Source organism: Brugia malayi (assembly GCF_000002995.4).
Source record: "Brugia malayi strain FR3 genome assembly, contig: Bm_v4_ChrX_scaffold_001, whole genome shotgun sequence".
Classification (NCBI taxonomy): Eukaryota; Metazoa; Nematoda; class Chromadorea; order Rhabditida; family Onchocercidae; genus Brugia; species Brugia malayi.
In genome coordinates, this window is record NW_025062479.1 from 22,140,376 (window position 1) to 22,152,732 (window position 12,357).

Sequence of the window (12,357 nt, forward strand, 5' to 3'; positions counted from 1 at the left end):
TTTTTTTGTTTTCCTTTCTTTCTTTCTCTTCTTCATGTTTACAAGTTTTACTATCGAATTTCAATTCTTCATTCTCATATAACTTTTAATTTTAATTCTAACTTACATTTATTGCATAAAGAAAAGAAAGAATTTTTAAAGGATGTCAATCAAAGCAATGAAATGAATGCATTAAACTCAATGAAATTTAACTTTCAATCTTTTTCTCAAGACAATCATTCAGGTAATTCTTGTTTCAAATAATTTATTGCTTATCTTATCATTGTTTTAAAAAAGAAATATGAATGAAATGAGTAAGTTATTCGTATGAAACTTGTATTTGATACAATCAAACCTATCTAAATTTTTAGGAAATGTTCTTTTAATTGTTCAAAAAAAAAAAAAACGAAAAAACGAAAAATTTTTAATGTGTAATCGAAAACAGGATCTTTTTTTTTTTTTTTTTTTTCAATAATATTATCTTATTTCCAAGTATTTCATGTTCTTTCAATTGTCATCAATACTCTCATCACTAATCAAAACTTCATTTTACTAATTTTTTTCTTCTTCATAAGAAATGAAAAATAGTTCCAATCCTAAAATTTAAATGTGACAAATAGAGAAATAATTTTTTGACAACTAACCATCCCATTTCATTTTTATTTTGATTATTTTTCTAGTAAAAACTAACCAAATAGGTTTACTTATATGTTCAAATGAGTGGAAAGTGACATTCCAACTAAATTCAATTGCATCACTCATTCATACTGCAATCGTTGTCAATCGCAGCTGTTTAAACGTTCGATCAAATTCAATCAATTAGCAAGCAGCTTTTCATTTTAGGCATATAAACTTTAAAAGCTATTAGAATTGAATTTAAAGGAAAGCTATTAACTAACTCTAATTTCTAAACTTTGTTCATTCTCAATTTCACTTTACAAATGATATCCATTTTACTCTTCTCTCTTTTTTTATTTTTCAATTTTGAATAATATCAAATTGAAATTTTGCTGAAATAATGAATTGAAGAAAATAATCAATTTTGATATCTGTTCAAAAGTAATTCATATGATGAAAGATTCTAGATTGAATTTCATTTTCCATTTTAGTTTTTTTTTTTTTTTTTTTTTCTTTTTTTCATCCATGCAAGTATTAAATTTATTTATCAATTATTATAAAAAAAAAAAAAAGTGCTAGAATTTAGGGATAAATATAACTTACTTATTTATCATTCATCAAAGATAGTATTTGAAGTAAGTTTGATAATATTAGTGAAATTCAAAAGTTACATTCAACTGTTTTTTGAATGAATGGTGAATAAGATTTGAGCAAATGACTGGTTTTTAAGTTTCATTTCTTTCCATATTACTAAATGCTTAAAGTTCATAAAAAAAGTTGTTGTGCAGAAGTGCAAGTGATACAAGTGATAGTCAAAGGTCATATTAGTAAAAAGGACAGGTAGAGAAATGATAGGGATGATAAGGATTAGTTCATAATCTGTAAAAAGATATCTACTAGGAGAAATAAGGCAATCTAACTGCATCATATCAACTTAAGATGACGATACTAAGTTAATCATTTAAATCGTCAGTGCCATTTCACATCGCTAAGGTAATTATTTGTACCTTAGAATGATGAGTGAATCATTTAGTCAAATAAGCTTATCACTAAGCTTATCAAATATAAGTTATCAATTAAGCTTATTTACTTTGTGATTATTGGAAAAATTACCTGTTTTTTTTTTCTTTTTTTTGTCTCAACATCAATTAACTCTCTTACATTTTGTATTCTTTTTTGTTAAATTAATCTCTAAACTTTTTGAAATCATTTCAAATTCTTCAATCTTTCCAAAATTTGTTATTTTACTGTTACAGTAATTCTTGTTTTTTTTTTTCTTTTCTGATTAGAGAATGAGATATAACTCTAATATCATTCTCGATTAATAGATAATTGATGAGAAAAGTGATTAAATAATTAAGAAGTAAATTATCATCAATCTTATGAAGATACTATGATTGATTTTATCAAATAACTAGTAAGTGATAAATGATAAATGTTAGGAAAAGAGAAGAAAGCGAATGAATGGTACTACAGTGATATCTTATCGCATATATTTAAGTGAGAAAAAAAAAACTAAATTTATGATACGATGCAACTGATTATGAGACATTAAATTCGGTTACTGTATTGATTGGTACCTTAGTTTTCTCTTTTTTATCAATGAATCATAAAATTTGTTTTTATGATACTCCCACACATATATTATATATTGTTGCTTCTATTATAACAAAGAAATTTTTGAAGTGAAAATGAAATGATAAAATGGATGGAATTATTTTCGAAATTGCAAATTTAAAATAGTTTCAAAAAAAAAAAAAAACACTTGCAATTAATAAAACAGAAAATGATAAATAATTAATTGTAAAGTAAGCAGTGATAAGTTTATTTGTCTGAGTGATAAGCTTATTTAACACTGAATGCTATAGGCTTGTTTTGATTAAATAATTTTGTTTTCTTTTTTAAAAATGCAATATATTTAGCTATTTTATATCAATTTCTACCACAATTCATTCATTATTATTTCAAATAAGCTTAAATACTTAGCTAGCTATTCGGATATTTTATTTAATTTATCGTTAGGATTACAAAAAAAAGAAAAAAAAAAAAAAGAAAACAAAAATTCTGCTAACAACTTTTCGTGAACTTTATAGCATAAGTGTACTTTGATTTGTGTTTATTTGAATTTTGCTCAATTGATTCCAACAAATGCAAATATAAAAGTTATTTGTTGCTTCTGTTTGTGCACAATTTGTTTGCTAGAATGCTTTCATGCTTATCACATTTCACATTTTCGCATAGCTTTTCTTCATTTAAGCATAAAAATATAATTTTATAATTCCATAAAAAAACTAAAAAAAAATTTTTTTTTTTTTTTCATAAAAATGCAATAATCTTATAAAATAATTTCTTTTTTTTTTCAATATACATATACGGTATTTATAAAAAAAAAAAAAAAAAAAAAAAAACCGTAATATATAATGAAAAAAAAAAAAAGGAAAATCTATAAATGATTTGTATCAAATTATCATAAAAGATATTATCTGTTATTTATGATCTATTTCCCTTACAGTATAAATTTTTCTATCATTTTTTAGTATGTTTTTTTTTAATTTCAAATTGAAAATAAAATTATAAATTTTAATTATAAAAAAAAAAATCTATGCATATATTAATTACATATCAAATTATCATAACAGATATTATCTGTTATTTATGATATATTTCTTTTACAGTGTAAATATTCCTATCATTTTTTAGTATGTTTCTTTTTTTTTTTTAAAGTTAAAATTTAAAATAAAATTATAAAATTTGAAATGTTTAACTAAGATATTCCATTGAATAGATGAAATATGATGAAAATATTATTAGTTAGTAAATAAATTATAATTGTTAATGAAACGATAATTCGTTATTTGGTTGTGTATTAATCGTTATTCCATCTCTTTCAGTTCAGTAACATTTTTGCATATATTAATTACATTTCTCTGTAATATTACTACGATGACTCACTCATTCACTCATTCATTCATTCATTCATTCATTCATTCACTCATCCATTCTTGCAATCAATTTATTCACCTGTCCCATTTCATTATGACCTAATTCAGTTTCATTTCTCTCATACGTATGTATCAATTTAGTAAGCGAAAATGACTCTCGCTAATGATACTTCATTAACTTACTTAAATTTTCATTTAAATTAAAATTTAACTAAAATTTATATTTAATAATAGATATAAATTAAGTAAATTTTTTAATTATATATTTATAATAAAAACTTTTGTTTAGCTGTTTTTTTTTTCTTTTTCTTTCAGCTTATTTTCATATTTAATTAATTTTTTATGCTTTAGCTATAGTTTGATTTTCTATATATATATATATATATATTTTTTTTTTTTTTAAAAATATGAATCAAGCATTTGCATATTTGTTTTAAATTCATAGAGATAATAATCAGAATTTAATTATAATTTTCAATATCATTTATATATGATATGCTCAGTTATGAGCATTTTTTATTAATCGATTCATATATGAGAAAAACGGAACACATTTTAATCTTATAATTTGCCTTTTTTTTTTTTTTTTTTTTGTATAAAAACTATTTCAAAAATATTTTTCATCTATTATAATGGTTGAATTTTTTGTTCATTTCACTTTCTTTTTAACAAATTTTTTGAAATATTTTTTGAGCAAAATTTTTGAATGTAAAATTTGAATGAAATTTCAATGGAAATAAATTGCGGAACAACTTTTTATGCTTTCTAAAATGAATTAACTCATTGCTAAAGTTAAAGTATTTCTAAACTGGTTTCATCTTCCGTTACAAATATCTAAATGTAGTTTTATAGATGTGATTTTCCTATTAAACTTAATAAAATTCAATTCAATAAAGAGGCAATGTTATGCAAATTTAGAAATCTCGATTGACCTTTGACTTACAGCTATTTTAAATTGATGTGTGTTAAATTGAGATTATTATGATGTGAAAGAATGAAATTCCAAATGTGCAAACATGCACACTTATTTACTGTCATATAAATATCAATTGTTAGAAAATTTTTTTCATCTCATTCTTTTTCAACTTGTTAGCATTGAAAAATTTTTCTTTCAAAAAATTTCACGAAATTTCAATCTTTTTTTTTTTTTTTTTCATCTAAATAGCTAATTCTTTTAAGATTGGATGGCATTTTTTTTATTATTTACTATAAATTCTTTTTTTTTTCATTCGAGAAAAAGTAATCTGAGGAAGTTAATAAAGTAAGAGAACTGTTAAATGCGAAGAAATGGGAAATTTAAGTAAGTAAAAGTAAATTTGTATAACACTATTCATAATGTGATCTTCTAGACTAAACTAGACTAGGCTAGATTAGACTAAACTAGACTGGGCTAGATTAGACTAGGCTAGCTTATGCTGATCATAAATTTCAGGTAAATATATAACTTGAAATATGAATTCTATTGTTGTTTAATTGAATTGTAAACATTATATTCATTCAATGAAAAAACAAAAAAAACAAATTATGATTGCTTTCATTTTTCATCAATTTATTTTATCAAAGAAAAAAAAAGGCCATTTTTAAAAGTTTATTTAAAAGAAATGCATTTTATCATTTACATATACTTAAAATCCTAATTGAATAAAAAATTTTGACACTTAAAATAAATATTTTGCATAAATTTTCTTAAATATTTTGATAACTTTTGATTTATATCTATCTTTTCAAAGATATATCACAGAATAATTGAAGAGAAAATGTACAAATGTACGACCTTGAAAAGAATAAGATCATATCAATTATAAATGTTACAAACTTCAGTCAACAACAATGTATATATTCAAACTAACTAATCAAATAAACATTAGCATTAGAAATTGATAAAAGATAGCATTGATATTTAATCATTATGAGAAGAGCAGTGATTATATCAGTGATAATAATTTTAATGCAATTTTAGTATTCCCGTTAGTTTATTGTTTATTTGAAATTATTGCATTCTTTCATGACGAAAATATCATCTATGTTAGAAAATTTCCATCCAAATATAGGTCAAGGTTAATTTTTTTTTTTCTTTCAGTTTTTTAAAAAGAAAAAACGTTCAAAAATTATTTTAATTCAGCGACAAGAAAAAAAAAAAGAGTTCAATTTCAAATTGTAATGATTAATTTATGGTCAAAAAAAAGTTTATGTTTTATTGCGTAATTAATTTACAGAATTAATTTCTCTAACAACCATTTTATTGATAATGATATTTTCATTTAAAAGTACAATTTTTTAACTTATTCTTCTTTCTTTTTTTTCACTTAAATTTTTGCAAATTTTGACTTCTTTTTTTTTTTTTTTTTTTGGAATGCTTAAGTAAAGTAATGCAACAGAATTATACAGAGATTTTTTTTTGCATTTAAATTTAAAGCTGAACGATCTTTTTGAAATATTTTAAATTCTTGTTTAAATATTACTCAATTCTTTTTAGTTTTATTTGATGAACTGTATTAACATCAATGTCACATCAGTAAAAAGGATTTTGTGTTATCTAAAAGAAACATCACAACTTCTTAAATCTTTTTGATATTTCAATGTATAAAACTAGTTGCTTTAGTACTAAAATAACATAATGAACAAACAAACATTACAATTAAATACTGATTTAAAAAAAAAAAGAAAAAAAAAAAACTTTTCTTTAAATTCCACTAATTTCAATCTAATTAAAAAATTTTTTTTTCTTTGTTAAATGTTTGATAGAGTGTTTGTCACATGTGATTTTGTTTAAAAATTAAATTCATATGTCTCTGTAACATTGCTTATTTGTTTAAAGTTATGTTTACTATTTAAAGTGTAAAAATTTTCTTTGAAATTTACGGAACAATATTGTAACATTTTTGATTAATCCAATATTTATCGGAATTTCGACAAACTTATAACTTGTACAATCTCTTTTAATCGTTTTCCTACATTCACTCTTATTCAATCAAGAAGTGCTTGATGTCATCATCATCATCATCGATATGTTCCGGTTATCGTTACCAAAATCAGAAGCCATTCTTGATGTTTCAAAAACCGCTTCAATTCACCTGGTTTAGCACAGCACTCAAAAATATAAGTATGTTCTAATTAATCCTTTCTACTCTTCCTTTCGCCTATTATTATTATTATTATTATCATTATTATTTATATGAAACAATAACTGAATTTGCTGGAAAAAAAATCACCGGAAAATACCGGAAAAAATTTTTTTTTTTTTTGAAAATTATTTAAGAATAAAATTACAAATTTTTGAAATTATACACTTCGCTTACACAACTCTTTTTTGATCCATTTTAAATTCAACTACACTCCAATGTAACTTAATATTTCATCGATCATTTTCTCTGCTGCACAAATTTGAAAAGTATTAACATTTTTGAAAGTGTCTAAAAGTTAATAACTTGAAAATGAGAAGAAATAATAATACTTAATTCATATTTGCTACATAAGAATAAGTAAGCAAACAACATTATATGAGTATTTTTGATGAATTTTTATTTGGAAATAAATTATGATTAAGATTTCAAATAAAATGTCTGGTAAAAACTCTCTCTCTCTCTTTGATATGTTGAAATATTCATAGTATTAATTCATAATTATATTTGGAATTATTGGAAGTTTAATTTTTCTTATTTTTTAATTCTAATTCTACCAGTGAACATTTATTTCAGTTCCATCAAAGTCTTTTTTTTTTTCATGAATGAAATTGTAAAATTCAACAAGAAATAATCTATTTTTACTTTTTTTTTTTTTACTCATTACTCATTTCTATCTTTTTTCTAATCATCCAAATTTAATTCCGAATCTTTTCTGCATTTCTTCGAAAAATTTACTTTCATTCACATTTCGCACAATTTAAGGTGAAAGTCTCTTTTTTTTTTTTTTTTTTCTACCGTACAGAGTTTCCATTTTCAACAAACAGAAATGATAAAATTTATGAGGAAAATTAGAAAGGACTTTTTGAGATATCTGAAAATTAATAACAAATAGAAAATGACATTACCACTTTTTACACTCATATTTTTGATTTATTTCAGAAGAAACGAACGATGATGGCTCTAAAGATGAAAAAGAAATGGAAGTAAATCGTACGGTAGCTACCGTATCATCATCATCATCCACTGATAATAGTAAATGTCCTGGTTCTGTAATGGAATTAAAATTAAATAATGAACAATCAGAATTAGTCAGAAATGGAAATGAATTGAAATTGAATGAGAGAGATTTACTCACTGATCAAAATGTTAGCTTAATGAGCAAAAGCTGTAACAATAAGGCAAATTTGGAAATTCATCGAAAAAGTTTAACTGCAATGTACTTGGAAAAGCAAAATTTGGAAAAGGAAGCAGATATGATGGATGAGTCACAAGAAGGATCATGGAAGAATGAATTTTCAAATGTTAGAAATACTAAGGTTAGACAGATGAGTCATTTAAAATTTTCACTGCTTGTTTCTAAGTCTATATGAGAAGTAAAATTTTACATACTGTTATTGTAAATCTACAATCATTCCTAAATTTTCTAGCAATAGTTGAAAGATGACAAATTATTGAGATTGTGTAAGACAAATCTAATCTTGCTTTTGAAATTTTAATTTTTTTGTTTAATTCTACTATTTTCAAATGTTAAAAGCACTTTAGGACGAAGGACCAGTACGACAGTCATTGCTTAGTTTAGTTATGGACGAAGATGTTCCAGAATTAATGGAAGCAATGGCTGAAAAGGTTTCATTTTATGTGATATCATTTAACTAATCAGCAAAAATTTTAGTTCATCAAAATCAAATTTAATTTTTCAGTTAGAATTCGTATTTGAAGATCTCACGCCATCTGTATCCACTGCTAGCGAAGGAATATTGCGCAATTCAGCGAAACGTACACGTTCACGTTCACGTCCAAGGGTTAATAATTGTAGTTTTTTATAAATTATTAGCATTATAAATGTAAAATGATGAATATGATAAATTTTAAACATAGTTTTAATAATTTCAATTTCAATTCATAATGAAGCATAATTAAAAATTTTGATGATAAAATTTAGTAATGATTTGCGAGAATTTAAAATGAATAAAAAATATAAGTTAAATTTATAGGAAGCAAAGCTAGGATTTCATTCTTCGTCACCAACAGTTTTCACATATCCAAATGAAGAATCAGCTGTTGAAAAAGCACAATGGGATGAAGGAGAACAGATCACTTTTACTGTTTATCGAGAACTCTGCCAAGGGTTCTCATTTAATTTGTTGACAGAGAGATAATTAGATCGGCAAATCTTTCTTTGATCTTTTTATTTTAATTCTCATTCATTCATTTATTCCAGAAAAAAAGAACACTCAATGGAGGAAACTAACAAATTTCATCAAAGTTTTGTAAAGCCATCACAAATAACTGCAAGTAATACAGAATTATCATTTATAAGAAGTAAGTTCCACATTTTTTTCAGCAAAATTCCTATTAAATTGTTAAAGATTGATATTCTGTTCAGTTAATTTATGCTATAGAAAGTAAATATATGTAAAAGGAAAATACCGCTTTTTGGTTTCCTATAAAAACTAAAACAAACAAAGATTAAAAGGAAATCAAAAAGAATGATCAAACTTAGTTCATCCCATTTGATTACTTTATATTTTAACTTCTAAGCTAACATTTCATATCATTTTTTTATTATTAAAAATAAATATAACTTGACTTTCAACCAAAAATAAATATAAGTTGATTTTCAACTGTAATTCAAAAAATTTTCCAGCAGCAACATTAATGGAGGAACCATCAATGGCGGAAAGTTTACTAGGTGTCACGGGTCGTATCTCATACAACAGTACTCCCATTGATTTAGCTCGATTTAATAAAAATACAGCAGTGTAAGTATTATTAGTTTCACATAGATGCAATAATTATTTTTTATAATAGATCAAAAGTTATTACTAAAATATGTTTCAGATCATTGATAGCCGGTAAATGAATTTACTATCACTAGGAAATACCGTCATCCAATCTTCTGTTTTTTGTAAATGATAATATCCCGGAATATCTCTGTGCTACATGTTTAAAAAAAAAAAAAAAAAAAAAAAAGCCATTATAAGAATTTATAATTTATTTTCACAATGCCAGTTATGATCATATAACATTGACTGTTATCAAGTACCTCTTCATGACTTATTACTTGTTTGATTATGTATAATTAGTTATGAATAAATATAGCCATTTTCCCAGTGATGCTCTCAAATATATGCCTAAAAAAGTTTAAAATGCTCAATATATAACTTTAGAAAAAATATAATTGCATGAACAGAAAGTAATTTGAATTTTATGAAATGCTTTGATAAAAAATTAAGTGCCGAAAATAATTTAGAAGTAAACAAGCAATGAATTCAATTATTTATTGCCGACGAAAGAAAAGTTCATTGGATTTAATAAATTACAACACTTTTTTTTTTTAAACTAAAGAACTGTTTAACAATTTATAAAAAATAGTATATAGCAATAAAGCTATGAATCATAGCATGAACAGTTTTAAATGGACTAGAAAAAACAAAAAAAAATTTTATTACTCCATCATTTCAATTAGTAAAAAGGTATAACATGAAATGAAAAAAACAAATTATTTTCGCAAGTGTTTGTCTAATTGATTGCTCCATTACTGGTAACATTTATAGACCAAGTAATCACTTAATACAGTTTTCTGGTTCGTTCTGTACTGAAATAAAAAAAAAAAAAAAAAAAAAAAAAAAAAACAAAGAGAGCTTTTTCGTATAAAGGATGACACCAAACATATAAAGACAATAGGCTATTTATAGGCTTCTTTTTCCTGAGATTCAATCAAACTGATTAAATTAGTTCACTAGCACTAATTTTAGTATGATTCAAATTCAGCACTGAACTAGAATTTGAAAATGTTTTAATAGTACGTTATTAGCGAGGGTACCAGTAGCGCAACAATACAGATATAATATCATTTATTATCGATAGTAATCAAATTTTAGCCTTTAGAAGCGATTAGCATTTTCAGCAATTATTTGAAGAAAAGTTACGAACTGAATTAGTTCCTGCGATTGATTTTCTCATATTCTTAGTAAAGAAAAGAAAAAAAAAAAAAAAAAACCAATTAAAAATTAACTTTGTTTTTATTTTAGTACCATCCATTAAAACACTAAAGCTACAATTACTTATTTGTAAAGTAGTCCCATTTTGTTCATCTCTCATACGAACCAAATTAGACTTGTTTTCAATAAATTTTTCCCAACTAAATTTAATAAATAATTGAACTTTAAAACAGAATCTTCCTTTGGAAAGCCAACTGAACTAACCTTTCCACCAGTTGTTGTCGAATCGAACTATTTATAAATCTACAATTTACCTGAAACAATGATTATTTTTAGTGCGTAAAAAACTAAGAAAGCATACAAAAAGCTTCGGTTATTACAAATTAATTCATTAGTTAATTTTAGAGAAAATTACCCGCAAAGCGTCTGCAATATCTGCAATACACAGTGGTGTCCTCATGGATAATGCAACATAAGAGTCAGTAAGGCTATCACTTTCGGTTCTGAAATAAACCTTTAATCCTTTTTTTATCAAAACTTTAGAACTGAAACATGATATCCCACATAAAAAAGAATGAAATTACCGTCTTTTACGAGCACCAAACATATGGCATATTCCAGTGCTATTCATCAGATGGCTTCTTTTCATTTTTAAACCTTCTTCCAATATATTTTTCAAAAGCGTCTGGAATAATAATACATTATTACAGGATAAACTAATGGCATGAGTACTTTCATAGTATGAAACTGTATCAGTAAAGATAGCAAGCTGTTACTAATAAACGATATACCTTCGATGCATCAAGTAATAAATCACAAAGATCGTCATTACACTTCTGCCATTTGAGTTCATTTTTTGAGATTATGAATGACAGTCGTTTTCTTATCTGAAACCACACTTACCGAAGAATCTGCGAGAACCGAAAAAAAGATTTATGATATTTTACTGTACTAACTTATGAAAATATGACTTAGGAACAAAACTTCAATATACAAATTCAAAAACTATCAGAATATTCAAGAAAAAATTCCCCGTAAAATTTTGTAGTAAAGATAACTACTAAGACGTAAGGCTTCTACAAAATAAGATAGTACCTAATTTATTCACTAATACAAAGAAAGAAAAAAAAAGTAGACAGATCCTGAATGACACTTATCAGAATACATTAAAATGAAGCAAATTTATCACATAAGAATAACGTAAATAAACCTTTTCTCTTGACCAATCCCATATTCGCTCATCTCTATCTGCTTCTGAAAGCATACTAGATCGTTGCTGAAAAAAATTAATCGAATCGATATACAAATATACTGGAAGAAAGAATTGATTTTTTTAGAATACAATGTGATGACAATTTAATCAAAACTACTCACCCCAAATTCATTGGCAAAATTTATAAAACTCTCATCGATTAAACGTCTTTTCTTATTCACCAATTTTCCACAGTCCATATTAAATTCACTTGCAATGATCCCTCCTGATCATCTTAAATAAACCACATGAAGAAAATGAAGAGAAATATTAAAGTAAAAGTAAACGAAAACGCACATTAATTGAAATGCGCTATTTTTTTTGGAAATTAAACAATAAAAAATTTTCAGAGATGAGCAATCAGAACTAATAAATGATTATTCGCATGAATGCTGTCACAGGTAATAATTGTATTGGTTAAATACAAGCATATATGGATCAAATTGATTCATTCACGATTATCATTAACTAGAAAGTTCTTAGATCAATCTAAGAGG

General features: G+C 24.5%; 2 protein-coding genes across 2 annotated transcripts; one reads left to right on the top strand and one right to left on the bottom strand.

Annotated features, from left to right (window-relative positions):
* Positions 1-6,524: 6,524 nt before the first annotated feature.
* Positions 6,525-9,527, top strand: Bm8122 (Uncharacterized protein; the record flags this gene model as incomplete). Its single annotated transcript, XM_043075738.1, has 8 exons — positions 6,525-6,642; positions 7,604-7,980; positions 8,207-8,290; positions 8,365-8,466; positions 8,659-8,792; positions 8,886-8,986; positions 9,312-9,426; positions 9,506-9,527. The coding sequence occupies 8 exons, from the start codon at positions 6,525-6,527 to the stop codon at positions 9,525-9,527; spliced, it is 1,053 nt and encodes a 350-aa protein (XP_042931672.1).
* Positions 9,528-10,234: 707 nt separating this feature from the next.
* On the bottom strand, positions 10,235-12,060 carry Bm8123 (conserved hypothetical protein,hypothetical protein; the record flags this gene model as incomplete). Its single annotated transcript, XM_043075739.1, has 7 exons — positions 10,235-10,262; positions 10,873-10,922; positions 11,024-11,111; positions 11,193-11,293; positions 11,400-11,495; positions 11,819-11,884; positions 11,983-12,060. 7 exons carry the CDS (start codon positions 12,058-12,060, stop codon positions 10,235-10,237), a joined length of 507 nt encoding a protein of 168 aa, XP_042931673.1.
* Between the last annotated feature and the right edge of the window lie 297 nt (positions 12,061-12,357).